The 27,754-nt window shown below is 53.1% G+C and overlaps 1 protein-coding gene and 1 long non-coding RNA gene across 3 annotated transcripts in view; one reads left to right on the forward strand and one right to left on the reverse strand.

Annotated features, from left to right (window-relative positions):
* The window catches only part of SLC9A8 (solute carrier family 9 member A8), a 70,948-nt gene extending 45,073 nt beyond the window's left edge, over positions 1-25,875 (forward strand). The window contains exons 10-16 of the mRNA XM_045980114.1: positions 1,443-1,548; positions 9,395-9,511; positions 11,716-11,798; positions 14,559-14,670; positions 17,644-17,864; positions 20,043-20,189; positions 21,040-25,875. Of these exons, the coding sequence (XP_045836070.1) occupies positions 1,443-1,548; positions 9,395-9,511; positions 11,716-11,798; positions 14,559-14,670; positions 17,644-17,864; positions 20,043-20,189; positions 21,040-21,147 (894 nt within the window). The 3' untranslated portion in view covers positions 21,148-25,875. The remainder of the gene's footprint in view (positions 1-1,442; positions 1,549-9,394; positions 9,512-11,715; positions 11,799-14,558; positions 14,671-17,643; positions 17,865-20,042; positions 20,190-21,039) is intronic.
* On the reverse strand, positions 5-11,705 carry LOC123926348. 2 transcript variants are annotated; one of them, XR_006815225.1, is made up of 3 exons: positions 10,148-11,705; positions 1,352-1,598; positions 5-1,274 (listed from the first exon to the last, which is right to left on the reverse strand). It is a non-coding gene; the product is annotated as an uncharacterized LOC123926348 (long non-coding RNA). The 2 variants fall into 2 exon arrangements; XR_006815224.1 differs by lacking the exons at positions 5-1,274; positions 1,352-1,598 and adding exons at positions 5,507-5,631; positions 6,755-7,495.
* Positions 25,876-27,754: the final 1,879 nt, after the last annotated feature.

The following is a 27,754-nucleotide window of genomic DNA, read 5'->3' on the forward strand; positions in this document are numbered from 1 at the left end:
TTAATATGATGAACACGCGTGGCTGAGAAGATGTTCACTATTATCTCCATCTCCAGCCATTTCCCCCTCTTCCTGAAGGGGCCCGTTTCAGTCTAAGGCAGTGTTGGAAGGAGGACCTTTGTGTACTTTTGTCTTAAGGAGCACTTTCATTGAAACCCAAGGACTTTGAGATGTGGCGTGTGCAATTTAGGACGTCCCTTTTCAGAGCATCACGGTCGTGCACACCGTTGCCTCTCCGATCCCACCATTAGGGGAACTTCTCACTTGAGATTTTCAGGTTCCCCTGTCTTGCTTGTCACAGTCAGAAAACTGGAAATTAACTTCCTCTGAAATTACCAAACTGAGAGAGTCTCTACCCCACTGAAAGTGTTTATCTGGAGGGCCAGAAAAGAGCCTTTCAAAGTGAGTCCGTCCAGGGTGTTCACGCTGAGTGCACTGCTCAGTGGCCCGTACACTTTTCTAGCCAGAGGAGGAGAGAGGCTCTTAGGACGAATGACACCTTCATTGCTGTAGAAAATTCGTCACGTTTAAAATAGGAACAGGCACCAGACCGTTTCTGTGGGAGCCCAGGCCTGCGTCTCAGGGAGCCGGCCACCTGGCCCTCCTCCACGAGCAGTGTGTTTGTTCCACAGATGGCCGGAAGAGCCACCCTTGCCTGGGACAGGCACGCTGGTCTGCCATCCTGTTGAATTTTCCCTTCCCCCGCTTTGTCCGGAAGTCTAAAGGCTCCATTGTTGGCTGACAGCTTCTCATATTGTACCAATAAGCAGAACGGAAAACTTTCCAGTTTAGTATTTCCCTCCATATTTATCTTTCTCCTGGACGGGGAGGGGATGGAGAAGCACTGGCTCTGCGGAAGCCAAGTGGATGGGCGCTGCGAGCCCCAGCACGGGCGCGTGGGCTGTACTTGAAGAGAGAGAAGAGTCTCCTTTCACAGGAGCTTGAGTTTAGAAATCTCCAGGAATGTGAAAGAAGGTCCTCCAGTGGGGCACTTTCCCCGAGAGTTCTGGACACCCCTTCAGCTGTCTTATCTCATGTTGGAGGAAGGGGGGAAGGCGTGACACGGCCCTGGAAGGGACCTGGCAGCACGGACTGTCCTCCTGGCCGCTGCCTCAGCTTTGCCCCCGCAGCCCCGGCACGTTGCCAGCCTTCCAAGTCAGCATTTTTAAATGAGTTGACTTAGGTCGATTTTAATTTTTCCCCTGCCGTTTGTCTCAGGAATTTCCAGTTGTTAGTGTTTTGTGAGATTCCCCCTTCTTAAAACAACAGTCTCCCTGCAGAGGAAAAGAAAACAATGGATTTTCACATGTTACCCTGGGATGTCCCGAAGCCTTTCGTATCCATTGCTTACCTTGTGTATTTGGAAGGCAGCAGTTTTGTGACTTTCCTACATCTCCCATCAACTGTCCCTTGGTTCTTTTTCCTTGACAACTGTTATTTACGTGCTAAAACATATTGACTTGAGGAAAACGCCTTCCTTGGAGTTTGGCATGATGATCATTTTTGCTTATCTTCCTTATGGGCTCGCAGAAGGAATCTCCCTCTCGGGTAAGTGACAGAAACGTTGAACTGCTGGGGTTGATGGCACGTTGTCCTGCCTGGTGGAAGAGATTGTGTCAATGGGGTCACTTCCAATCACAAGAGACAGTCACAACTCAGAAAAGCTTAAGCAACAAAGGGGATTTACTGGCCCTTTAGGGACACCTCTGAATTTAGACCTGGCTGGATTGAGGGGATCGGGGTTGTCATGGTCCCGTCTTTTCTTCACCCGCCACCCTGTAGCAGAGATCAAAATGTCACTTCCCATGTTGTCCCTTTCCCAAACCAAGTCCCCGAAAGGGCCTTCACTGAAAGGTGATGGGGTCAGACCGCCAAGGGCAGTCAGTCCCCTGGCCTGGCCCTAGGCCCTGGCCCCCACTGATCTGCATTCTATCACGATAGTTTTTCCTTTTCCAGAATGTCCTACAGATGAAATCACACAGTATACAGACTTTCGTGTCTCCTTTCTTTTCATGATCATAATGTTGAAAGACACTCATGTTTTTGTGCGCGTCAGTAGTTTACACATTCTTACTGCGCCATGTTTTAGTCATTCATTGGAGGGACATTGGGGTTTTTCCAGATTTTGGGTATGAATATGTGTGGCTATTTTCATTTATCTTGGATAAATAACTAAGAAGTGAAGTTGCAGGGTCAAATGGTAAGTATGTATTTCTTAGAAACTGCCGAGTGTTTTCCAAAATGACTGGGCCATTTTGCATCCCCACTAGAATGCACGAGAGAGTTCTAGCTGCTTCCCGTCCTCATCAACACTTATTTTAATTTTTAAACGTTTAGCCGTTCTGAGAGGTGTGTGGCAATTTGATTTTGACGTACTTTGGTATAATTCTCATTATATTCCACTTGGGGTTCGTTGAATTTCTTGGGTTTATAATTTTATGGGGTTATAGCTTTTCACCAAATTTGGGAAATTTTTACCCATTTCTTAGACACTTTTTTCTGTTTTCCCATCTCTTCTCCTGTTGGGACTCCAGTTACTAAAATTATGATTGACAGTGTTCTATCATTCCATAATATACTTTGCCTTTTTAATTTCTTTCAGTCTTTTCTTCTTCTGTCTATGCTTTACTTTGGCTCATTCCTCTTGCTGTGTCTTTCTGCTCATGGGACTTTCCTTCTGCCGTGCTCATGGTCCTGCTAGTCCATCCAGTGTATTTTCCACTCCGGATGTGTATCATTCATACACAGGAGTTCCCTTCAGGTCACTCTTATGTCCTGCGTTTCTCTCCTTGCCGTGTTCATGATTGTCTGTACATTCTTGAGCCGATGGAGCATGTTTGTAAGAGCCGCTGGACGTCCTTACATGCTAATTCCATCATCTCCGTCAGTTCTCGGTCTTTCTCGGTCAGTGTCTTCTGCTTGTAAGTCGTGTTTTCCTGCTCTTTGCTTGCCTGTTAATTTTTGATTGGATGCCAGTCATTGTAAACCTTATTACGTTGTTGAGTTACTAGATTTTTCTTGTAATCTTCATAGAATTTTGGATCTTCTTCCGTGGTGTATCCAAGTTTCTTGAAATCAGTTTAATCGTTTTGAGGTTTACTTTCAGACTTTGTCCTCAGGTCTGGAGTAACACTAGGAAGTAGCGCAGTGCCCTTCTAAGGACTCTGTGTCCTGTCTCCTGTATTACAAGGTCACCCCACTCTGGCCTGTGGGAACACAAACTTCCCAGCTTCAGAAATTGTTGGCCTGTTCCTTATCAGTGGTATGTCTCCCTAGGCTCTTAGGGTCTCACCCCACACGTGTACAGACCAGTATAATCCAAGATTCAAGGGGACACTGCTGTAGCCCTCCAGAACCCTTTCTCTGTGCAGGCTCCTTCTCTGTTACTCTGGCCGCTTCAGGTCCCGCAGCTCTCATCTGTCTCTTCTCAGCTAGACTGACTCTGCTGGGCTGGGTTTTGGAGTCCCCCCGCTCCCTAAGCCTCAGCCTGGAAGCTTTGTCCGGGCTGGGCCAGGGCCTGGAGCAGGAGTGGCCGCTTTGTTTCCCTTCCGTCAGGAATGTTTCCCTCCTGACAGCCCTACCCTGTAGTACCCAGCATCAGAAGACACGTTTGGTTCCTATCTTTGATCAGGTTTTCTAGCTGTTTGTAGCAGGACTGCAGTTGGCATAGCAAAGTGGAAGTCCCCAGTGGTTTTTCTTCACTCCATTGAGCAGAACTCTCCTTCCCCGCAGATCGTTCTCTAGAATTACAGTCGGTGAGCAGATCCTGCCAAGGAGGAAGCAGAGAGGACTCTGGCCATTTTCACTAGCAAACTCTTGGTAAACCTCAGGGTTTTGTTTGTTCTTAATTTGATTTGTTCCCATCAGTTCTCTTGGATAATTTCATCCCAGTATCTGCCATCGAGTTCCTTCTCTTATCTTTCCTGAATTTTGGCACTTACATAAACAGTACCTGTGAGTCATTTGGCTCTAGCTTGGCTATTTTTACCTCTGTTTTTCTAAACTGTTCCCACCCCTTTGAGATGAACACCGAGTACCTGCTGGCAAAGATGTATTTCATGCCTCCGTTTGGAATTTGTGATCAAAACTAGGAAGTGTTTTTCTTGTCTTCAGAGCGGCAGTGTTTTCTGTTTGTAGGGCTTCACGTTTTTGAGGGCCTTTGCTAAACAAACCAGTGGGCAGTGGGGGCAGAAACAGCACATGCGAGCCAAGAGCAGTCTCGGCTACCTCTGGGCCGTTGGCTGGGCTTGGCCCATATTTGACTTTGGGATATTTGTCACATGGTTTTCAGACAAGGGTAGGATAGCCCTGGTGTGTGTGAAGACCCTCAAGTCCCTCTGTGAGAGTATGGCAGGAAATCCCGCTGTGAGAGTACGGCCAGGGTGGGGGTTGTGGGGGTGATGTTTGCTGTCCCCCCCCTTCCTTCTCCTCCTGCACTACTGCTGTCCCAGAGGACTGAGGAAGCAGTTACCAACAATACATAGCAGGGTGCTGTTCTCCGGATCATACACCCTTATCACGCGTTTCAGACACAGTGGTTAAGGACACCAGACCTGCGTTGGATTCCTGCCCCGCCCCTCATTAGCTGTGCAACCTCACAGAGCCGCCTTAACCACTCTGAGCATCCACTTCCTTCTCATGAAATAGACGGTATAGAAGGGCACCCCCCACACACAAGGCCCTCGGGTCAGGGGTTAAAGGGAATGATGCGAGTAAGAGTCCTGACAAGAGGCACGCTGGGGTGACACTTCCTGCTGTCCCTGACACCGTCAACATGTAAATTAGTGACACCCCCCCTTTCCCTGTCACAGACATCCTGGTTTCAATAGCAAATTAAACAGGCCCCCTAGTTATGAGTTAGTGTTAGCTGTTCTCAGAATCTTTGTTCTGACTCTGTCAGTCTTAATGAGTCTAGTCATTGAGGCCAGTTTCAAGGGCCACTTTGCCCTCTGGCTCTGAAGATCCAGGGCTGAACAGACCCCACCTTTGCCAGTTTAGCCAACAGTGGGCTGAGGGAGGGGGATTGGGGCAGAGCGACACACTGTCATGGTGAGTCACGGAGGATGGGACGTATCTTCATTCTACCAGAGGTGGAACGCATGGTGCGGCGCTCCTGTGCCCGGGTGCACACCGGGGGTTCCTCAGTGTTGCCTGTGGGAGAAAACCCACAAGCCACGGGTCCTAGGAGAGATGAAGTACACCTGGGTCGGTTCTCACTATGGAATCCCATGCAGCCACCGAATAAATGAATTTGACTTATTTGTGCTGCCATGGAAAGAACTCCCAGATAGATTGCAAAAAAAATTTTTTTTAAGATTTTATTTATTTATTTGACAGAGAGACATCACAAGTAGGCAGAAAAGCAGGCAGAGAGAGGAGGAAGCAGGCTCCCCGCTGAGCAGAGAGCCCAATGCGGGGCTCGATCCCAGGACCCTGGGATCATGACCTGAGCCGAAGGCAGAGGCTTTATTTAACCCACTGAGCCACCCAGGCACCCCTAGATTGCAAAATTTTAAGAAAAAAAGATTGATCATCCATTCAGCGAATACTTATCAAATGCCTCCTCGGTGCCAGGAACTGTCCTTGGTACTGGGGCTGTCCTTAGTAAACAAGACCACATCAGGCTCCTACCTGCCGAAGAACGATGGTAAGCAAGTAAGCAGACACATACGGGTAATTTCGGGTACTGAAGAAGGGGCGGGAATGACGGGGCAGAGCAATGTGCCAGTGGCATGGGGGCAGGCACATCACACGGTAGGGGGTCTAGAAGGTCTCCCCAAACAGGTGGTGCCTGAGCTAAGACCTGTGTGCTGAGAAGGAGCCAGCCAAGGCAGGACTTGGGGCGGTGGTGCTGAGCAGGACACTGCTGAGAGGGAGCTTGGCGCACTCCAGAAAGAGCAGGAAGACCAGAGAGGCAGGGACTCCGGCCGGTGGGGTTCTGTAGACCCCGGGAGGAATTGTGGTTCTGTTACATGTGCAAAGGCAGGTAAGTGTTGGAGGCCTCAAAAATGCCTCTGGGGGAAAAAAAATTCCCTCTGCTGGTAATCCATGGGGCATACATAATGGGATCCTTCTATCGAGTGCATTTTAAAGGCAGATAAGCTTTATTATGGCATAGGAAAAGAACTGGCGGCCTGTATCGGGACCTTTAATAGTAGTTACCCGGGGGCAAGACGGTGTGAATGGAGATTCTCTTACTCTGTACCTCTGAGTCTGGATGTTTTATAGCAAAATACAGCAAGGTGCAGTGCAGTGGAAATTGTGCCACGATAGACACCCTTCACATTCTGCCTTTGGACTTGAGTCTCTAGTCATCATCATTGTTCATGACATTTAAAATAGTGGATTTAGCTGAAACGAGAAATGGATTTCCTTCCTTCCTTGAAGCTGGCCATTTTGTTGCACTAATTATCTACTTCCTCAAATGATTTTTGCCTTCTAAAAGAAATACATGTGTCAGGAATTCTTCCTTACAGGGCATTTTTTAAAATACCCATGCCTTGGGGGGGCTGGGGGACAGGGTGGCTCAGTTGATTAAGTGTCCGCCTTCGGCTCAGGTCCTGATCTCAGGGTCCTGGGATCGAGTCCTGCATCAGGCTCCCTGCTCAGCAGGGTGTCTGCTTCTCCCTCTCCCTCTGCCTCTGCCCCTGCCCCCTACTCCTGCTCTCGCTCTGTCTCTCTCATAAATAAATAATCTTTAAAATAAAAGACCCATGCTTTTAGCTGTAGAAGTGAGCCTGTCTGCTCCATTTACCCGCAGGTGTTTTCACAGCCTGTGTGGTGGCGGCTCCGGTGGGTTGAAGGCGGTCTGGGTTCTGGAGAAGCCGCTTTGCTGAGGGAGGGCTCATAGGGCAGACACTCGAGTTGTCCCTCAGGATTTCGCATCTGCTGCTGACTCTTTCCTTCAGCCGGCAGAACTCGAGAGATGTCCTGACTTCGGACTAGCCCTGGGTCAAGGTGGTGACTGGCTGTTCACTCTTGCACTGCCCTGAGGACCCGTCATCCTAGGGTCCAAACTCAGCCTCCAGAGGGGACTGTTTATCTGTCCAGAAAATGTGTGGACGTTTCAGTTAGTTGCCGTCATTACAGCTGGAAGATTTCCCATACGAAACAGATCTCTGGCATCTGAAAAGGCCAGAAGGAGGACTGGTCAGCACTGAGCCCTCCCTTCCACAGGGAGAATTCAGAGACGGGGCTTGTGCCTTCTTCGCCCACATGTTGGTCATCCTTTTTTTGTCTTTCTGGCCCCCGAAGCTTCTGAGTTTGCAGCCCTGGCCTGGTGCACCAGACTGACTCGCCAGCCAGAGCCCTTCCGCGCTGAGCCGGCCCTGTTGCTGCAGAGCGCCATGGCGGGACGGCCTAGAGGGAGGGCAGGAAAGCTCCTCGGGGCTCTGGCAGTGGATGCTGCTGCTCAGTCCCAGGGCAACTTTCGCTGTCACCTCTGACTTCCCAGATCCTTTGGCTTTCCGGAGAAGTCCTTTCGTGTTGGGGCCTGCTGTGGGTGGGACAACAGTGTCAGTGGAAGGCCGCTCGTGTCACAACCTAAACGTGGCCCAGGCACCTCTGGGTTTGGCTTTTACTTCGAGGTAAGAACTCCGGGGTCTCAGCTTTGCCAGGGAGTTGATAACCCTTCAACGACTAAAGCAGACGAGTGAAACAAAACGCTTTGGAAACGCAGAAGCTGGGAACTTTCCGCCCTGGGTGGCGATGCTAAGGATCAAGTCCATAAAAACTGAAACGTGTCCGTGCCACGATCGAGCCCCAGCTTGCTCGTCTGGACCCCGGGACGAACCGCACCCTGCGTGGAGCCGTCGGGGTCGTGAGGCTAAGCCACGTGCAGGCCCATCACGGGCCCCAGGCTGAGCTGGTCTGAGCTGCCCCACCGCCGTTCGATGGAGTTCCAGCCTCAGCTTTTGGTCTCTGCCCCTTCTGCCTCACTTTGCTTTGCCCTCCCTGGATTCTGTGGCAGTGTCAGGAAGGGTCAGCAGTCTGCGGGTGGCCCCCTGGGCCCCGCAGGAGCATAGTGGGAGACCAGCCGGAGGTCGCGGTGTGTGCGTTCTCACCTAGCAGAGCAGCGGTTTGCAACGCCGCTTGGGCTGTCGTCCTCGAGGGACACAGGGAGCCTGCCCTGTCCTTTCCCTGTCCCATCCTGTCAGGTGTGCCTCGTGGGATTGTGGGAAGCTTCGCTGGAATGTTCCTGGCAGCCTCCTTGGCAGGGAAGAATGAAAGAGCACAGGAATTTGCCTTGTTCGCACCAGGGGCTGGGTCTGCCTGTGGGAGGGGGGGAGTGTTGGGGGGGGGGCTTGAAACGGCTCTGAGGGCGGTTTTTAACCCGCAGGAATGAGCTACAGTTCTGCTTACAAATTTTCACTTGTAATCCATACGTTTAGCAGCTTATTTAATGAGTTTATAAAAATCTCTGCTTCCTTATGTGAAAATTAGGCCCCTTTTCTGCTGCGAAGGCTGGGCAGCCCGGAGAGGCTAACTAACCCCTCTGTGCAAAGTGCTTTGGGAGTGATTAGGGGCCGTGGGCCACAACTCAGTCCTGAGTGAGCAGCAGGAGGTGTAGACGTGTGGAGAGCTTTCAGGAAAGGACGTAGAAATCCTTTTTTAGTCACTCCTCTCTCTCTTGTTATAAGAGTAACTTGTGATGAAGGGAAAATTAAAATTAAAGAAAAATATTAAAAAGTAAATAAAAGGGGCACCTGGGTGCCTCAGTGGGTTAAGCCTCTGCGTTCAGCTCAGGTCATGATCTCAGGGTCCTGGGATCGAGTCCCGCATTGGGCTCTCTGCTTGGCAGGGAGCCTGCTTCCTTCTCTCTCTCTCTCTCTCTCTGCCCTGCCTCTCTGCCTACTTGTGATCTCTCTCTGTCAAATAAATAAATAAAGTCTAAAAAAAAAAAAAAGTAAATAAAACCCCACCCATTCTCCACATCCAGATTCTTACGCTCCCTTTCTCCCCCAAGAGTGGCGCACCTGCACCCGTTCCATCCGTGGGTGACAGTGACAGCTGTCACTGCACCTGCTCAGCCTGGGGCCTGTGGTGATCACTCTACATGGCTTATCCCCATTGCCCTCCTAACGGGTCCAGCGAGGGTGCTGTTAGTCCCACTGCTCAGATGAGAAAGCTGAGGCGTGGGGAGGGGAAGAAGCTTAGCCCAAGGTCACCCGGCCGGTAAGGAAGCTGCCAGAGACAGGGCACCCGTAGCTCTTCTCTGCAGCCTCTGGGAGGCCTCAGGTAGTACCTTCTTCCTCCTTTTTATCCTTTTTCTGAAAACATAAAACACTGTAGGGCCCAGTGACTTGCAGAAAATGTACAGTATTTGCATATCATATAGCAGGTGCTTTTCTGCCCTGTTCACGTCTCTGTGCTTTGCCTCCTTGTTCCTCTCTAGGCATCATGGCCATCCTGTTCTCAGGCATTGTGATGTCCCACTACACGCACCATAACCTGTCCCCGGTCACCCAGATCCTTATGCAGCAGACCCTCCGGACCGTGGCCTTCCTGTGTGGTGAGTTCTGCCTCTGTGGTCCCGTGGGGGCAGGCCGGCAGCCCGTGCTCAGCCACACCCTGTTTCCCCCACGGAAAATTCCATAGAGCCACATACTTCGCTCCCTTATCTTTTGTTTATTACTCTGGCTTTCAAATTCTGTAACGTAAACCTGACTCCTGATAACTTTCTGGAACATTCGATGCCTATAATTTTAAGACCAAAATAATGAGAATAAATATGAACTTTGGAGACTGATTAACATTTATAACATCATAAAGTGACATTTCCAAAAACATGGCCCCTGGCACTGGCATCGGTGAGGGTTGGGTGAGACAGGACTCCACAGTCAAACAAGAGCCTGGAAAATCCTGGCGGGATATACGCTTTCAGTTTGGCGGCCGCAAGAGCATCGTGAGCTGATGCACGTTGTGCGTGTCTGAGAAGGGGACAGTGTTAGAGCTTTTTCCCAGCTTGTCCACAGGCTCCTTTCCCACGAGAGTGGCTCGAAGGGCGTAGCTCGAGCGCTTGTGCGCAGGCCCTGTCACTGCTGCACGGGGCCCACTGTGAGGACTCTCTCTGAGGAGGTTTCAGTGTGAGCTCTTGCTCCCCCACACTCTGATGTACCCCCTCCCCCGCTTCCTCCCCGGTTTATACCTTCAGTAAGGGACACTCTCTCACACGGTCCCTTTCCGCCGGCCCAGGTGGCCGCGTCCCAGCTGTCTTCGCCAGCACCTCCCTGGCGCTGCGGTGGGTCCGGCTCATCTTCCAGCACTGGTTCCGCACTGTCACACACTAGGCGGCGGGGACGGGCCGTGCAGAGGCTTCCTCCCGCAGCCAAGGGGGCTCAGGAGCCAGAGGTCAGATGACTTGCCCACAGTCTCGTGGCTGAAAAGGGAGTCTAGAATCCAGGTCTGTCTCTTCCTGGTCCCAGGGGTCTTTTTTCCACAGCATCCCACTCACAAAGTCCTAGCTAAAGTCTCTGAGCCCGACTGTCACAATTAAAGGAATATAAAGCAAACCACCCAACAATTTTGTACCCATCAGGCTGCCATGCTCCAGTTTTGCTAATACCCACTTCTGGCACAGGGATATGGGAAGCGGGCCCTGTTGACAGGCATGGCCCGATGCCATCTTCATGGAGAGTCATTGCAGCATTGGGCTATTCGTCAAAGCTGTGTGCTCTTTGACCCAGCAGAGCTACCCTCGGGTGGAGCCTGGATATTTGTCGTAAATGGTGATATCACCAGTAGACACCGCCTCGGTGTCTGTGGACAGAGGATTTGTTAAACTAGCCGTGACATACCAATATGTTGGAATTTATGCCGCCCGGGAAAAGCATAACATAGATCTGAGTATGTTCTAAGTGAGCTGATTTGGAAAGATCACAAAAATGTTTATTAGATAAGAAAAAATTCAAGGAGAGGAAGGGTGTGTATACTCTCCCGCTTGCAGACTTGTTCTCAAAAGATACATGTTTAGAGAAGAACATGGCTGAAGTGTTTTAAAACAGCCTCTCTGTTTTATGATGTTCAACTATTTTAAAATACAGTTCTTGTCTCCCTGGTGATTAGCCTCTTCTGGGGGACATGACCGTGTCAGCAGGGAGCCTAGTGCTCGGAATTCACGGGGTGCTCTTTCTTGGATACACAAGTACCTGCTTGCACAGAGAGCAGCGTCAACTCTTTCTGACCTGTGGAGCGAAGCCGAGAGTCAGAAATGCCCCTCTCCCTGCAGATCCTGCGGGGACAAGCTGTCTTCCCAACCTGCGGCAGCATTAAATGCGTGACGTCAGTCTAGCTTTGGCTGCCCTGGCAAGGAAGTTAACCGAGGGACCTTTTCACACTAGGACTGTGGTATCTGTAGTCATTTCTCTGAGTTTTTGCCACTTTGCTGCAATTGGGATCCTTGCCAATGACTGTTCGACAAAGGGACAGATTCGTATATTTATCATCTTCCCCGGGTGGGAGATCGTGTATTTGCATTTATTTGCCAGCTGCCTCATTAAATGAGGAGATTCTGAATAAGCAAGCATGTGCAGCTCGTGCGATAGAAGAGAACGGGCAGATCGAAGCGCGGTTTCCAGCAAGGCATCGGGTGCCGGATTTTTCAGACAACGAGCAGAGTGTTACAGTAGATCCTGATTCACTGTGAAATGTTTGCTTGTGTGCCGTGTCAGAAGAAAATACTTGGGGCTGAATAATCCATTCTTTGGTTTGTTTCAGAAACATGTGTGTTTGCATTTCTCGGCCTGTCCATTTTTAGTTTCCCTCACAAGTTTGAAATTTCCTTTGTCATCTGGTGCATAGTAAGTATTTTCCTTGTTTTTTATTTAATGACTTATTCGTAGATCAATAACCACATGTTCTGGATTCGTTTATGTAACTGTTAACTGCTCAAGGTCAACAGCTGCACAGACACTCTTCCGTTTAAAGTTTCTTTTGTTAAGAAATCACGAACATGATGAAGGGAGAAGGGATGGAATTAAGGGGATGAATATCTTTGGAAAAGAATTCTTGCTTCTTTTTAAATATTAAATGACCTTGAAGGTTATGGTCTTCTCTGAAAACTACAAGGTTCTGTGTTTCTGTATTAGGTGTTAGAAGCAACTTTCAGAGTTGAATGTATAATTGATCATAACCATGCATAGGAAAAAAAAAACATGTAAAAAAATGCAGCACAATGTTCCCAGTGGCTGTAGAATTGGGGATGATTTCTTTTCCTTTTCTACTTTCTCTGGATAATCTATAATGCATATACTTCTTACTGTGGTTTTCTTCAAATGTGTCCATTTTTGAGTGTGACCTTGGACACTTGTTTAAAGTAAAGATTACCACAGCCTTACCTCCCCAGAGGTTCACCCAGAACAGTCATCCCTGGTGATTCTTACCATTCAGAAGCTTTGGGAAACTTACGATTGGACTCAGGGCAGCAAGGGGAAACAAATTAAAATATTAATTTAACTTAATTAATTTAAAACAGGAAAGGAAAACTTTGATCATTCATGGTAGAATCAAATCTTTTGGCAGAATGGAGAGGTGGGGGGATAAATGTGTAGCGTTTAAAACAAAGGGGCAGCTTCCTCGGGCATCAGATGGAAGTGACATGAATGGCTTCTAACGTGGGCATTTAGCCTGGAGCTCCCAGGTCCCTCATCTGGGTCCCTCCTATGTCTCTAATCCCTCAGTGTGAGCTCGTCTCCCATAAGCCCGCCTGCTGATCCATACTGTAATCCCGAATTTGATCTCTGTTGTCCTTTTAGATCCACTGTTAACTTAAGACAGGTGAGACACGCCTTACTGTGCTCAGTTATCATGATTCATGTTCAGTTAACTCTTATTGCCAGTGCCACTTAGCAGAACCCAGCTGTTGAGACGCAGACCTTTTTTTAACACTGTCACCTGCCATGTGCAAACCAGTGAGGCCTGCCTGTTTGGCATGTGGGGAAACTGAGGCACAGAGAAGCTAAAGAGCCCTAAGAGAAACGATGTTTCTCCTTGTAGTGTGGGTGCTTCCACCTCTCTGTCAGCAAGAGCTTGTTGCTTTTGTCCCTGTTATCTGTCCTCCAAACTCAGGTTTCAGGACAAAGAGAACAGCAAAAGCCATTTACAGAAAGTATAATAGTCTTTAGTGTGGTCACACCTGAAACACAAGTGTGGGCATGAAAGATTAGATTTCAGTGGGTGAAGCGAGGAGGTCCTCCCTCCACCATGAGCTGGGAGCAAGAGGAAAATGAGAAGATGCTCTGGAGTGGGAGCTTGGTCTGCCCCGAGCACACAGGCAGGCCAGTCCTGCCTTTCCCGGAGACAGCCCTTGCTGTTCCGATGGGTTACCTGAGACTTGCTCAGTGGTCAAGGGCATAGGCTTTGGGGGCTGAACCGGGTTTGGGGCGTGGTTCCCGGTAATAAGAGCATTGCAGGGATCTAAATTTAACAAGATATAATGCATATAAAATGCCTGGCACATTGTCTGACATATAAATGTTAGATGATTGGGAGCCATTGTTAACTTGACCGGCCAAGGCAAACAGCCCAAAGCACACTCAATTCATGCTTCTTTTTTTTTTTTTTTTTTTAAAGATTTTATTTATTTATTTGACAGAGAGAGATCACAAGTAGGCAGAGAGGCAGGCAGAGAGAGTGAGAGGGAAGCAGGCTCCCTGCCGAGCAGAGAGCCCGATGCGGGACCCGATCCCAGGACCCTGAGATCATGACCTGAGCCGAAGGCAGTGGCTTAAACCACTGAGCCACCCAGGCGCCCCTCAATTCATGCTTCTTAAAAGAATAAACTTAGAGCCTGCCGAATGTACACGTGTCTATTGTCTACGTATTACTAAGTTAGTTATGGTAAGAACCAAGATGAAAAAAGTAAATTAGTAAGTAGTTCTGGGTATCCAGTTAGATAAGATCTAACCCTTACCTAAGGCTATATTTTGTTAAGACCAACTTCGGGGATGGTTAGGAACCAAAAGCCTTGGCAAGCAGTTGCCAGACAGGATACATGTGACCTTCTAGAACCAACCTACGCATTTCTTTTGCTTGGGGACTAGCATTTATAAGCAGCTCTATGTGTAGGCCCTTCTCAGTCACCCCCCTCTTTCCCTGAGGAGGGGGAGGTGCCCATGGGAGAGGCAGGAACAACCTTGTCTGTCCCTCCAGAGCCAGCCCATCGGGAATGATTAGTGCAGGCCCGTCCCACGGTGGAGCGCCTTTGGAAGAGTGAGATTGGCCTTAAATTAATCTCTGGATGCTTCGGCTGGGCCCCTTGGCATTCGGTTTTGTTCTACTGTCATAGCTTAAAGCTGGCTTTGATACCTTGTTAGTCCTCTCTTCCTGGCTACGGAAACATAACATTCAAAGTGCGATCTTCTCCCAGACTCAGAGAAACCAGCGTCTCCGGCAACAGGCCCCAGCTGGGTCTCTGCCTAGCGCTGCCATTCATGTCTTTTATGGCCAAGGGGAAGGCTGCATTTATTATGGGCGTGTCACAAGGTCTGTGTTAGCTTGGACAAGCTTCACTTGGAGGCCCAGCGGTTTCTGTCTACAGCTCTGTTTGTTGACCTTCACAGGTGCTTGTACTGTTTGGCAGAGCGGTGAACATTTTCCCTCTTTCCTACCTCCTGAATTTCTTCCGTGATCATAAAATCACCCCGAAGATGATGTTCATCATGTGGTTTAGCGGTGAGTCCAATGTTGAATGAGCAGTAGATGGAAGGTCTCGTAGAAAGGCACACACGGTGTGGAGAGCACGAGTGGCTCTCCGCTGGGGCCCTCTGAAACCCGGCATGCCGCACAAGGCAGGAACCACGCCAGCCCCCATTTACTGGCCCCGGGCGAGTCCCACACAGACGGTGCCCCTCACAGGCTCCGGGCTGTGAGGCGAATGGGTAGTGCTCGTCTGTTCGGCACGTGTGGAGGCTCAGGTTCAAGGGCAGTGGATTTGCTTGGGTTCCCGTGACGACAGGAGGCAGAGCCAGGATTTACTGTCCTGCTCCCGCTCCTCTTGGACGGGCAGCCCAGGCCAGCACACGCCGGGGACAGCCCTCACCTGCCTGCAAGCAGTAAGGGGCTCCAAAGAGAAAAGGTTCAAGTTTAAACAGTTTCACACTACAGGCTAGGTTTGGCTATTTCTTTTCATCCAGTCAGAGTTCTGAGAGTTGATTGGAACGTTTTCAGTTTCTGTGCAAATTCCTCTCCTTTCTAGAGGAAGGGAATGATTTCATCTTTGGCTCCTAACAGACTGGATCCTTAGGCATCTTTAAATTTATTTTTGAGCAATACATCCCGTTCTTTGTACTTTCTTATTTAAATATTATAATTAAAATATTCCGTGTGGGTCGGGGTAGAGCAACATGCTTTATAAGCTGTTTGCGATCCAACAGCCTATCTATACATTCCTTGCAGATTTCTCTCCTCTTTCAAAAGGCCTTGTTTAAAATATATACATATGTATATGTGTGTGAGGTATGTATGTATGTTTAGCGAGAGAAACTTTTTCCTCAGTCTTTCTTGCCAACAAGAAAAAAATTTTTTTGTAAAGTACTTGATCCAAGGTCTTAAAAATCTCAAAATCTAAGAGATGTATCGGATCCTTTACGTGGTTGTGTGAGCTGTTTGGGGGAGGCGGGCATGATAAGAGACCTCTGTGGGGAATGGCGGCACTGTTTTAAACAGGGAGGGAGGTTGGTCCCCGCTGTTCTCCCAGGCCATCCCGAGCCTTCTCTCCACAGATTTTCACTCTTTCTTTCCTGGATCCTCAACCTCTGTCTTTACTGAGACATCATCGTTGAAACTCTTGGAGATTCTTCTCTTTCCCAGCAAAAAAGCTGCGACTTCAACCAACATCCCTTCCGCATATCCCCCCCTAGCTTCCCGTCTCCCTTTGCAGCCAGACCTCCTTAAGTGGGCTGTCCTCCTCTGTTTTCTCCACTTTCTCACCTCCTGTACATGGGCCTGACCTTGGCCTTCCCTGGGTCTTCCCTGGGTCACCAAGCAACCTTCTGCTGCCAAGACCTGGTGGGCACAGGGCAGCCCTCATCCAGCCCACCTCCACAACTATGAGCTCCTTCTTCCCACTGATCTGTTTTCTGCCTGGAGACCCTCTTCCCTGGGCTTCCAGGCCATGCTGCTGGTTGCCCTCCTTCTCAGGTTCCCCTTCCACCTTCACCAACCCCTGAAACACTGGCATCCTCAGGACGTAGCCCCAGACCTGCTTCTGCTCTTGTGTTCTCACAAGCTCACCCATCCCGGTGGCCCCTGACATCCATCAAGTTCCCACACCCCAAAGCTCTTTGCTCGTAGATCTTGACTCCTGCTTGAGTCCTCCTTTGATGCCGTGGAGAGCTCATTGTCTTGGGACTGAATTTACCGTCCTGCCCAACCTCTTCTTTGCCAGCGTTCCCCTTCCACGGGAGACAGTGATGTGTGTTATGACAAAGGTCTGGTTCACTCCACGTTTGCTGTGTGTACACCTGTCCTGTGCCCAGCATTTTGTCCTCAGGCCACCAACCTGGCAGGCCCCGCTTCTAGTCCTGTGGGACAGGTGGAGAGGTGGAGTTGAGGCTTGGGGGAAAGAAGGGCGCGGTGGGGTGACCCCAGGAGCCAGACTCCAGAGCCTGTCCCAGAGCGCCGTGTAGCACAGCCTCCTGGGACACCCCACCACCGTCGTCTGTGCCCTTCCCTTCCCGGGCCACCCCACTTCCAGCTCACCCCTGTGGCCTGCTGCTTCCACTCTCCATGTCTCTCTTAATCCTGTCCCCTTTCTGTGCCCATGTCTCGGGTCCGCACTGCTGCTGCGGTCAGACCCCCCTCATCCTGTGAGGCTCCAGCCTCTGTGTCTGTCAGACCCTTCACGGTGTGCCCTGCCCCGTTCTCCCCTTCTTCGGGTGCTCACCGTGGCACAAGCCCTTGTCTGCAGTCTCCCCACCTGTTCCCCTCTGGGGGGCACCGGGCAAGCCAGCACGTTCCCCAGAAGGTGCCGTTCGCAGCCCAGGGCAGCCCCTCAGCCCAGCCAGCCGCCTCGCAGGGCAGCACCACAGGAGGTAAGGATGCAGTTCCCGGCAGCCTCTGGCCCGGAGCAGCCCCGAGCCTGCCGGTGCGGCCAGGAGCTGCGGGAGAGCCACGTCTTTAGAAGCAAAGGGGCCTTGGTTGCTGTTGCCTGCAAGGCTGTGAGGCCCCGGGAGGACGCGTCCTTCCCTGTCTCGCGTCCTCATCTGCCTGTGCTGGAGAGTCGCCGGGCCTGTTTCCCAGCCCTCCTGTGAAGTTCCAGCGAGACTGTGCACGCGGAGCCCTTCGCACAGGGCCTGGCACACACACAGACAGGGACAGCTCAGTCTGCACTAGCTGTCAGATTTCTAGAACGTGAGCATTGGTGGGACAGATCCTCACAGAGGCACACACGCACACCTGGTGCTTCAGGGCCTGGACGGGTCACCTCGTTTGACCCACTCGGCCACCCCGTGAAGTGGAAATGGGATGAGGTCAGACCCCACTTCTCTGCAGCCCGCTTCTCTCACGCCCAGAGCCTCACAGGAGGAGCTCGCCCTCCGCAGTTGGGCACGTTAGAACATTCGATGGGTGTGAACCAGGGCTGTACCCAGGTCCCCAGCGTCCAGTCGGCGAGGCGGCTCCTCTCACCCACTTCCCTGCCCCCAGGCCTGCGGGGCGCCATCCCCTACGCCCTGAGCCTGCACCTGGACCTGGAGCCCATGGAGAAGCGGCAGCTCATCGGCACCACCACCATCGTCCTCGTGCTCTTCACCATCCTGCTGCTGGGTGGCAGCACCATGCCTCTCATCCGCCTCATGGACATCGAGGATGCCAAGGCGCGCCGCCGGAGCAAGAAGGACGTCAACCTCAGCAAGACGGAGAAGATGGTGAGCGGGGAGGGGATGGGCCTCGGTGTCCGCCGCAGCTGGGAGGTGGGGAAATGAGACACGGTTTGAGGCTCTCAGCACCTGCACACACTCAAAAGGAGGTTGAACTGGAGTTCTAAGGCCCTTTGTGGGTTGTCCGCCAGCGTCGGGCCTGGTGAAGCCACGGAGGCCGTGGAGTGGGGGCGTGGACCCACATCAGGCTCTCCCAGCACCACCCCGTGGAAGGTTTTAAAGTCAGTCATCCTCCTCCCCCACAGTGTCTACTGAAAGCCTCCTGCTGGGGGCCTGGGGAGGCGAAAGTGCTTGCCGGGCCTCTGAGGGCCGTGAGAGAGGTGTCTTCCCAGAGGACAGACAAGGGAGGTGTCCAGGGCCCCACTGTGGTGAGCCGGAGGCTCCCAGATCCCTGGCCACCTCCTGCCGCTGTGGCTGCCCCTCCCTGCGGGCTGCCTGACCCTGGCGTCAGCCCTCCTCACCCTGTGTGGACCCTTAGGCTCCCTGTGCTGAGCCATGCCGTGTGACAGGAGCAAAGGCCGTCCTTGGCCTCTCAGGCCACCTTCCTGCACTGCCCCCGCCCACCTACCCCCAGTTCTAGAAATGCCTCTTTTTCTGCTTCCCTTATTTGAGGTCATCAGTAACTTTGTTCAGTCAAGGAAAGCAGAGAAGTCCTCAACCAGCAGACAGAGACAGGGACACAGCCCACTTTCCCACTGGGGTGCTCAGGACTGGCCAGATCCTGGCCTCAGGTCTGTCTGTGGCCTGGCCCATGTCTCCTCCAAGGCCCGGCTGGGAGGAAGCCCTTGGGTGGTCACAGGTGGGTGGTCACAGGTTGGGGCTGGTTCAGCACGACCCTCTCTCAGAAGCCTGTCTCTGTCCTCCCCTATCCCCTAACTTTCTGGTCTGTTCCTAACAAAAGCCCCAGTATAGGTTCTCGGACATTCCAGAGGCTGTCAGAATCGGTGAAGGGCTCCTGAGTCTCCCCAGGTCTAAGCTGCGGCTGGAGAGAATTTGTGTTTTGAGCAGGGTGCCGGGTGCTGGGTGCCGCTGCCCCGCCCCCCGGCCCCACAGCCATGCTTGCTGGAGCCCTGCTCCTGCGGAACCAGAATGTATGCCCAGAGGAAGAGCAGTTGCTGCTTAGGGAATGTTCAGGAATGTTCTCTGTGGCACAGGCGCCGTGGCTGTGCGCTCCTCGCACCGTCTCAGGTTGCCCTGAGAACCCACAGGAAGCAGGTGCTCTCTGTTCCTCCCCAGTTTGCAGATAAGAGCGCTGGGGCACAGAGCGGTCAGGACTCCATAGTCTGTGCTCTGCACCCCCACGCTCTCCCATCAGTGCTCTCGAGGTGGAGGTCCCTGGATTGGCAGCTTCCCCGGGAACTTGTTAGAAAGGCGAATTCTTGGGCCCCATCCCAGACCTGCTGAACCACAACTCTGCAGGTGGGCCTAGGGGGGCCGGGATTGTATGGATTTGTAAGCCCTCCGGGTGATTTCCACCTCCCCCCCCAACCCGCACCTGCACCCACTCCACCGCCCAGGAACCCAGTGGAGGCCACTTGGCTGTGGCTTCAGGTGCTCCCTTCACACCCTGCTGGCCTTTGGTCATCCCTGCAGCGGACGGGGCTGTCCTGGGCCTAGGACCCGGAGCTCTGCTACTACGGGGTAGTTGCTCTCATTCCTCTCCAGGTCCCCCCGGGATTGCCCCCCCACCCCCGCACACGCACACACACACACACACACACACACACACTCACTGACCCGCCAACACCTGCCCAGAGCGGAACCACAGCTCACGCAGCTGTCAGCAAAAATGACAAAAGGGGCCTCCCTGTTCCGTTGGCTGCAAGTGAAATCACCTAGAAGGGCAGTTCCCAGTCCTGCCTGCCCATTAGGATCACCTGGAAAGCTTACAAACCAAACCCCAGCCCACAAATAAATTCTGATTTATTCATAATTCTCATTTATTCCTGGGTATCCATCGCATTTTTATAAACCTTCCCACCACCTCCCTGCAGGCTCCCAGGAGGCGCTTTGCTGCCCACATATGCCCCGTGCTGATCCGAAGGCACAGTTAGGGTCGGAGACACTGGTGGCCAGAAGCAAAGCGCTGCTGGGTAGGCGGGTGGGGTGGGGGCTCTCAGGAGGAGTCCAGCTCACGACCCCAGGACGGCCTTCCTCCCCCCGCAGGGCAACACCATCGAGTCAGAGCACTTGTCCGAGCTCACGGAGGAGGAGTATGAAGCCCATTACATCAGGCGGCAGGACCTCAAAGGCTTCGTGTGGCTGGACGCCAAGTACCTGAACCCCTTCTTCACGCGGCGGCTAACTCAGGAGGTGGGACACATGGCGGAGGGTCCCCGACAGAGGGCGGGCGGGGGCCCAGCCAGGCCACCTCCTCCGGCTCGACCTTCCCCTTCCCAGGCAGGCAGCTGGGCATGCTGTGGAACTCAGCATCTGCTGTTTTTCCTTCACTGCCATTTTTAGTGCTAGTTTAATAATAGACTTGTTAATGCGGTTCCGTTTTCCTGGATGATAGACGCAGGACATTGATCGGCTACTGATTCTGAGCTGAAAATTGCAAACATGCCGGGGCCTCAGGCAGTGGCCCAAGGCTCAGGGCTCTTGTTCCATCCCTCTGGGGACTGCTGGCCTCTGGGTGACAGTGAATGACACAGTCTCAAGGGGCCCGGCTCAGGCCTGCCCCACTTCGTTTCTGAGCCCACGTTCCCACCCCACCAGTCATGGTCGCTCTCAGCGTGGGAATGTTTCTGTTGCTTCGTTTCATCCTCTCAGCGACCTGTGTTGTAGCTGCAGCTGCTCTCCCACCAGACAGCTGGGGAGACCGAGGCCCGGAGAGGCGCCGTAACCCCCCGAGGTCATGCAGCCAATGTGTGGCAGAGGTGGGAGCACACCCCGAGGGTGTCTGATTCCAGAAGCTGTGTTTTTTAACATCACACCGGCCTGCCTCCTACTGCTGTTTCTGAGTGACACCTGTTCCCTCCACCCCCACGGAGAAAAATCCCAGTTCGAGTTAGTTGGTTAACACTTGGAAATTGCCTGTGGCCCCGTGCCCTTCCTTCCGTCTGCCCCGCACCCCCACGAGGTACACAGCAGCTCCCCACTCCCTCGGCCCTGACCTGACCCAGACCCACTGACAAGGGCTTGGTTGTGTCTCCTGCTCCAGGACCTCCACCATGGGCGCATCCAGATGAAAACCCTCACCAACAAGTGGTACGAGGAGGTGCGCCAGGGCCCCTCTGGCTCCGAGGACGACGAGCAGGAGCTGCTGTGACGGAGCAGAGCGCCCCGTCCGGCCTCCTCGTGGCTCCCACGACAGACACTCAGCAAGGGCCCCGGAGGGGCTCACATGGGGCAGCCCCCTCAGGAGAATGGAAGCAGGGGGAAGCAAAGGCCATGGTCTTCGGAAACCGGACGTCCCTGGCCCTTGGAGCCAGCTGTCTGCTTCTGAAGTAGGTCGCGTCCCCGGGCCTCAGCGTGCAGGACCCCTGCTCTCCGTGTTGCTTCTCAGCCCTCAGATTGGAGGGATCAGAAGGTAGATCTTCCTTCTGCTTCTGCGGCCGGGGCACAGAGTCCTCTGCTGGACTGAGGGACCCGAGACGAGGAGCCGTGCCCTGCTGTGGAGCCTGCCATGACTGGGGTGCTGCGGGAGCTGGGGAAGCGTGCGGCTTCTGCCGTTCCCAGCCACGGCCTTCATCACAGGACCGCCTGCCTGTTCCAGCAGCACAAGGAGTCAGCTGCCACTTCCCTTTGGTCATCAAGGCGCCCGTGGTCTCAGCAGCAGCCGTTCAGACCTGAGTGGTGGGCTCGGAAATCTGGAAGACCTCACAACCTCACTCTCGCCTTTGTGATGTTGCTTGCGCTCCCTGAGAAGGAAAAACCTAGTGACCTTTTTCTTTACCTCTGCCTGGCACCTTGCAGGCCGTCTCCCTGGGCGGTGGGCAGCTGCTGCCCTCCTCTGGGAATAGTGTGAATGTTTACACGGGTTCGGCGAGGGGGCGCACGGCCCCACTGGGGAGCCCCTTTGGAAGCTGCATCCTTGGGTTTCTAGGGGTGAGCAAGCCTAGTCTGTGGGGTCAGAGCGCCCCCTGGAGGGAGAAGCTAGAGTTACAGGGCTCATGCCCGCAGCACCTGCTGTCTTTGAATTCAGTTCAAATTCATGCACTTTGACAAAGGAACGAGAGCCCAGCAGTCACCCCCCTCGCTCAGTGGACCTTCTCCATCCAGAGGCCCCATGGGGTCCGCCCACTGTTTGACTGCTGCCACCTTTACTGCTACTCAGCACTTCCTCTGTCCCTGCCCCGGTTCTTTACTGGCCTGGGTCCCAGCTCCCCAGTGCTCCGTGCTCCTCCCCAGTCACCCCCGCCCAGAACTCGCTCACAGAGCATCTGTATGTGCTCTCTCCGTCTCACATGCACACGCCCTGCCCCGTCCCTGGGGTCCCAGCCCCCAGCTGTCTAGGGTGAGGAGCTTAGACTCATGGCAGAATTACTACTGACTTTTGCCTCCAGTCCTCCCCTGCCCTTAACACACCTCATCCCTGCAAGCCTTTGCCCATCTCTGGGCCAGTGGCGACTCCCCTGGGTGGCTCAGGGTCCCTCAAGCACACCTCTGGGGTGGTGTAATTCATCATGTGCATGTCCTTGGTTCTCTGGGGGGACACAGCGGACCCTGGGCTGGCAGCACATACGATTCCATCTGTTCTGCCTCAGGCAGCATGGCCCTGGCTGTCAGGAAGGACTGACTTCAGAAACCACCAGGCCAGACCCCTTTCCGGAAGTGTGAGGCCGGTCAGACAGGAAGCACATGGTTTCCTGTTTATACACGCAGAGAAGATCTGCACTTGATAGGGTTAGGTACAGTCACTTGTGTTTTTGTAACCTCTCGCTTTAACCTCGTAATTTAAGCCAAATAGGCATATTTTACTGCACCTAATACCGTCCCTGGAGGAGTAATACCGTGCATAATTCTGGTCTCCATCATTTCCCACATACTTCTACTGGAAAAGTAAGAGAAGAAGTCACAAAGGGAGGGGACCTTTATCCACACCTGGCAGGAGGAGGGCAGGGATCCAAGACTAGAGTGTTCCCCAATCCATAAGCAATTTACCCTCACTTCTAAAGTTCAGGGTCTGATCTCGGAATGTGCTACTTGCATTGCAAACTCATTGGTTTACCAGAAAATCTGGTGGGGGAGGGGGCTATGAATTCAGATGAAGTAGTGAAAACAGGATCTTCTCAATTCAGACTGCCCCCTTGTCACCAGGTCCTGCCTGGCCTCCCACTTTTAGCTGAGACCTGAAAAGGATGCTGTGGTAGAGAAGAGTCCCCAAGGTTGGAAGGTCCCCAAGGCCTGGCTTAGTGGGCGGGGGCGCATTTCCTGACAGGCCCCGGCACCAGTTGGGTCTCCTGTGAGCCTCTTCTGCCCCCTGCTGAAGTGAGGCTTTGGCGGGCTGGAGCCGGTTCCCGACGGGGCAGCCTGTGTTCCTAAAGCCTGTTTCTTCATCTTTGCCACAGGCAGAGCCCGTGGAGATGTATTTTCCTGGTGCATTTTTTTTGAAGTGTCTTTGCCTGAGAATCAGAAATTTGCTGCTGTCTACCTTTAGCATACCTAATGATTCTATTATTTGGGGCAATAAATGCCTACTAGATAATATATATATATATTCAGCATAACTATGATTTCCCACAGATTTATTCCCGTCTAGGCCACATGGGAGAGCTATAGTGCACAGTCAAGGTCACACTTCAGAGGGAGGGGAAGGCTGTGAAGTCTGTGAGCGCCTGTGGGGAAGCTGGCCCTTTGTCCGTGAACTCAGAAGACTGATGGTCTTGGGGAGCCATGTGGTGACAAGCCACACACCCAAGGCGTCCCCTGCAGCCCTGTCGTCATAAGACCGCTGGGAACAACCATTCCCTGAGGCTGGCGGTGTGGGACATTACTGGGAAAGGAGCTGGGTTGTCCTAAGTCCCCAGAGATCAGGTTTTAGGCTGGGCTGAGCCAGGGCCAGGCGGAAGGAGGCGGCTCAGCTCCATAGCCGGGTGCTCAGACGCTTGGCCCAACGGCAGAACCAAAGCCCTCCCGCACCCAGGCCGGCTACCTCTCTTCACAGTGGAAATGCGGGCGGGCCCTGGCTGATGGAAGGGCCAAGGGGCAGGGCCTGGCCCAGAGTGGTGACTGCCCTGGAGTACCCCAAGTCAGCCTAGGGAGCCCTGGTTTGCCTGCGGATTCCTTTGCGTGCAGTGAAATGTGGAAAGATGGACGAGTGGGGATCCTGTCCCTGAAACCCACGTCAGAGGTGCCGTCAGCGAGACTCGAGGTCTCAGTTCCACCTTCCCACAGGGGCTGGTGCACTTGGCAGAGTCCTCAGCAGGGTGGCCGCGGCCCGGACCCCACTTCGCCCTGGTTCAGAGAATGAGGGTGGTGCGGGGTGGTGGCCGGCTTCTCCTCCTCAACCAAGTCCTGGACGGCAGAGGTGCGCGCCTCTGAGCTGGGAGGAATCAGCAGCAAGGATCTGCCTTGAAGTCAGACGTTAAATGCAAAGAGAGAAGGAAAAGGCACCGTGGTCCTCCCCACTCTCTCCAGCACGCAGCCTTGTTTCTGCTGCTGGCTGAGCTGTGTAGGCAACCACCTCAGGCGTTCTCCACGCCGCAGCCCACGGCCATCTCCCAGGAGCTCCGTCTGCAAAGCCCCGGGCAGTTTGGTGTAAACGGAAACACCCCCAGGGAGAGGCAAGAGTCAGGAGCCACACTGCCTTGCATCTCGGTTCCTGCCGTCTGTCACGCAAGCCGAGCTGAGCCGCACGTCAGGAACCCCGCGGCTGCTGGCCACCTGACAGAAGAAGGAAGACTTGCCAGTTCCCCCTGGGCCGCGCCATCCCACTGACTCACCCCATTTCTTCACCTGCCCCCCAACACCGGGTCTTCCTCACGGGAAGCTGCCCGCCAGGCCGCCCAGCGCGTGCGAGCCCTGCCCCCACGAGCCCTGCCCTGGGGCGACAGCGTGGCCTCACCGGGGTCGCACCGTGGGCGCTGCAGGGCGGGTTCTTCTGGAAGCCCCAGCCCTGCCGGCAGGAACCACCGCAGGCTGGGGAAGGCTCCTTGCTCGGGCTCCTTGCTTGCTGCCGAGCTCCGCGGTTCGTGGCTCCCCCAAGGCCGGAACGTTGTCTCCGATGCAGCCCCCGCCACGCTTGGTCTGTTCGTTGTGTTCTTCTGAGTGATTTGCTTGGGAAAAATGAAGGATTTCTTTAAGTACTGCTTTTTTGTTTTAATGACCTTTGGGAAGGTCAGGCTGCTTCTTTGTCCTGGTTCCTGAGAGAGGATTTGCTGCTCTTCTGGATGGGGCTTCCGATCGGGTGGCTCGGGGATGGGGACACCAGGAGCTGCCACGCCCGAGCCCGGGCTTCATCTCGTTGCACTCTGTAAAGGATGCAGAAACGGCTGGAGAACAGCCATGTCACTGGCAACTTATTTAGAAATAAACATGAACGCTGCTGGGTCAGAGGCAGTTTCTGTGTTTGTGTTCCGCTGTTGCAAATGCACGGGTCACACACTCCCGGACTCAGCCGGGCCCGCAGCTGGTGTGTTGTCGGTGGGCTTCGGATCAGGCAGCCTGGGCCTAATTCCTGCCCCTGCCCCTTAGTGAGGAGCACGTGGGGCCAAGTGGAAGGGCGTAGTACAGGCCCAGCTGCCAGCCGGCTCACAGCTGCTGCTCCCCACACGTGGCTGGGAATGCGTCCTCCCCAGGGCTCCCTGGGCCGCTGGTCTCCTGCTACCCGGGACGGCAGATCGGCCCCTGTGCGCCCCTGCAAGGCCGCATGCGCAGGACCGCGCCGGGCCTTCCTCTAGGTTCTCAATCCACGCAGCCGCAGGAGTCTGGTGGAAGGCGGTGGCGTTCTCCGCGGGAAGCCTGGAGCCTCCGCTTATTTTTACCCCCTCAGTCTTCCTAAAGGCATCCAAAGCTGCTTATGGTAACAGCCACAGACGAAAAGAAAAGAAAGAGAGAAAAAAAAAACAAAAACCCCACATGGAATAGAAAGTGAAAGCAGGTAGGACAGCCTGTCCTGATCCAGGCATGGGCCTTCTGGCAGGGAAGCCAGTGCTGGCCCGCTTAGTTCCTTCCAACCCTGCAGTTCATCCCCGTTCCCGCTGCCCCTGACCCCCAGCCAAAGAAGGAAGTGGGGAGAACATATCACACCTGGGACTCTACCTGTACCTGCGCTGCCAAACCAGGTGCCTGGACCCTGCCGGGGTCAGCGGGGGAGCCGGCTGGGAGTCGGGGCTGGGCAGCCTCCCTTCATCGGCTCCCTTTTCCGCCTCTGAAGAGACCTGGGTTTGGAGTGTGAGTGTGATGACAGGTGGTACTGGAATGACGGGGACCCTGGCAGAGCCTTCGCAGGCCACCTCCGGCTGCCGGGGAGGCTGGACGATGGAGTGGTGCCAAGCAGAGTGTCCTGATAGTAAAAGGAGAACGGGTCCCCAGTGGCACCTGCCACAGACGGAACTGGTACTTTTCGTTCACACTTCACCCTCTTCTTGACTCCTAGAAGAAGCACTCAGGGTGAGGGGAGCGAGCCAGGGAAGTTTTTCCTTAGAGGCCAGAAAGTTCTGGGGGAGGGCGACACACAAAGGTGAGGGCTCCATAAACCCCAATACGCCATGTGCAGCAGAAATAACCGATACAAATTCACGAAGTGAGATAAACAGATTCCGAAACGATAATATTTAGCATTAGCCTCTAACAGTTAAGTTCATGGTGTGTGTATAAATAGGAAAAAACCGGGAAGGACAGGTGCTAAGTTTTAACTTTGGTTCTCTCTGAATGGAAGGACGATGGTAACTTAAAACCTGCTGTTGTTTTTATCTGTTTTCTTTCTTTCATGGGGCACGGTTACCTAGTGCTCGGGAGCACATGCGTGTCACCTTCACGTTTCATGGTGTGACTACAAACAGAGCCACAGCTAGAGCTATGTGCTAAGTGGAGAGCTTCGATGGGACAGAGCAGTAAGGGAGACAGGAAGTCTGTCCTCTGGTCAGAGTCCAGATGGAAAGAATCACTTTGAAGAGCGTCTGGCAATGCCTCATAGAGTTAGAGACACCCGTCACCCTTCAACCCAGGAATTCCCTCCGAGGTCCATGCCCTGGAGCGGACCACTGGGTGTGGACCAAAACCGCATTTTCTGAAAAAAAGAATCCAAAGGACTATTTCATGACCTGAAAACTATATGAAATTCAAATTTCAATATCCATACATAAAGCTTTGAATTTTTTAATTAAAAATTTATGAAAGGTGCGCCTGGGTGGCTCAGTGGGTTAAACATCTGCCTTCAGCTCAGGTCATGATCCTGGGGTCTTCCGACTGACCCTGCATCGGGCTCCCTGCTCAGCAAGGAGCCTTCTTCTCCTCTCTTACCCGCTCATGCTCTCTCTCTCTCCCTACCTCTGTCACTATCTCTCTCTCTCAAATAAATAAATCTTTTAAAAAAAATATATGGAAAATTTTTCCCTCATTATGTAAGTACCTGCATAACTTTTCTTTTTCCTCTTGGATCCTGAAGCCAAAAATACTCACTACCTAACCATTTACAGAAAAAGCCTGCCCACCCCTGCCCTAGAAAAATTCTTACACACGCTTGCACCAGGAGACACTCGTAAGAATATTTGCAGTAGCGCCTCACTGGAAACAAGCTAACTTTCTCACCAGGAGTGCGGATAAGCCATGGCACAGTCCTGGAAGGGGCTCTGTGGGGCAGGGAGAGGACGGATGAATGGATGCAATTAGAATGAACGCATCAGGGCAGTTAAATCTCAGAGCACGGAGAGGAGGGGAGAGCGAGCTGCGGGCCAGTACGATATGACAAGCGCCTATAAAAACCACGTGAA

The sequence above is a fragment of the Meles meles genome, chromosome 16 (genome assembly GCF_922984935.1).
Source record: "Meles meles chromosome 16, mMelMel3.1 paternal haplotype, whole genome shotgun sequence".
Taxonomy (NCBI): domain Eukaryota; kingdom Metazoa; phylum Chordata; class Mammalia; order Carnivora; family Mustelidae; genus Meles; species Meles meles.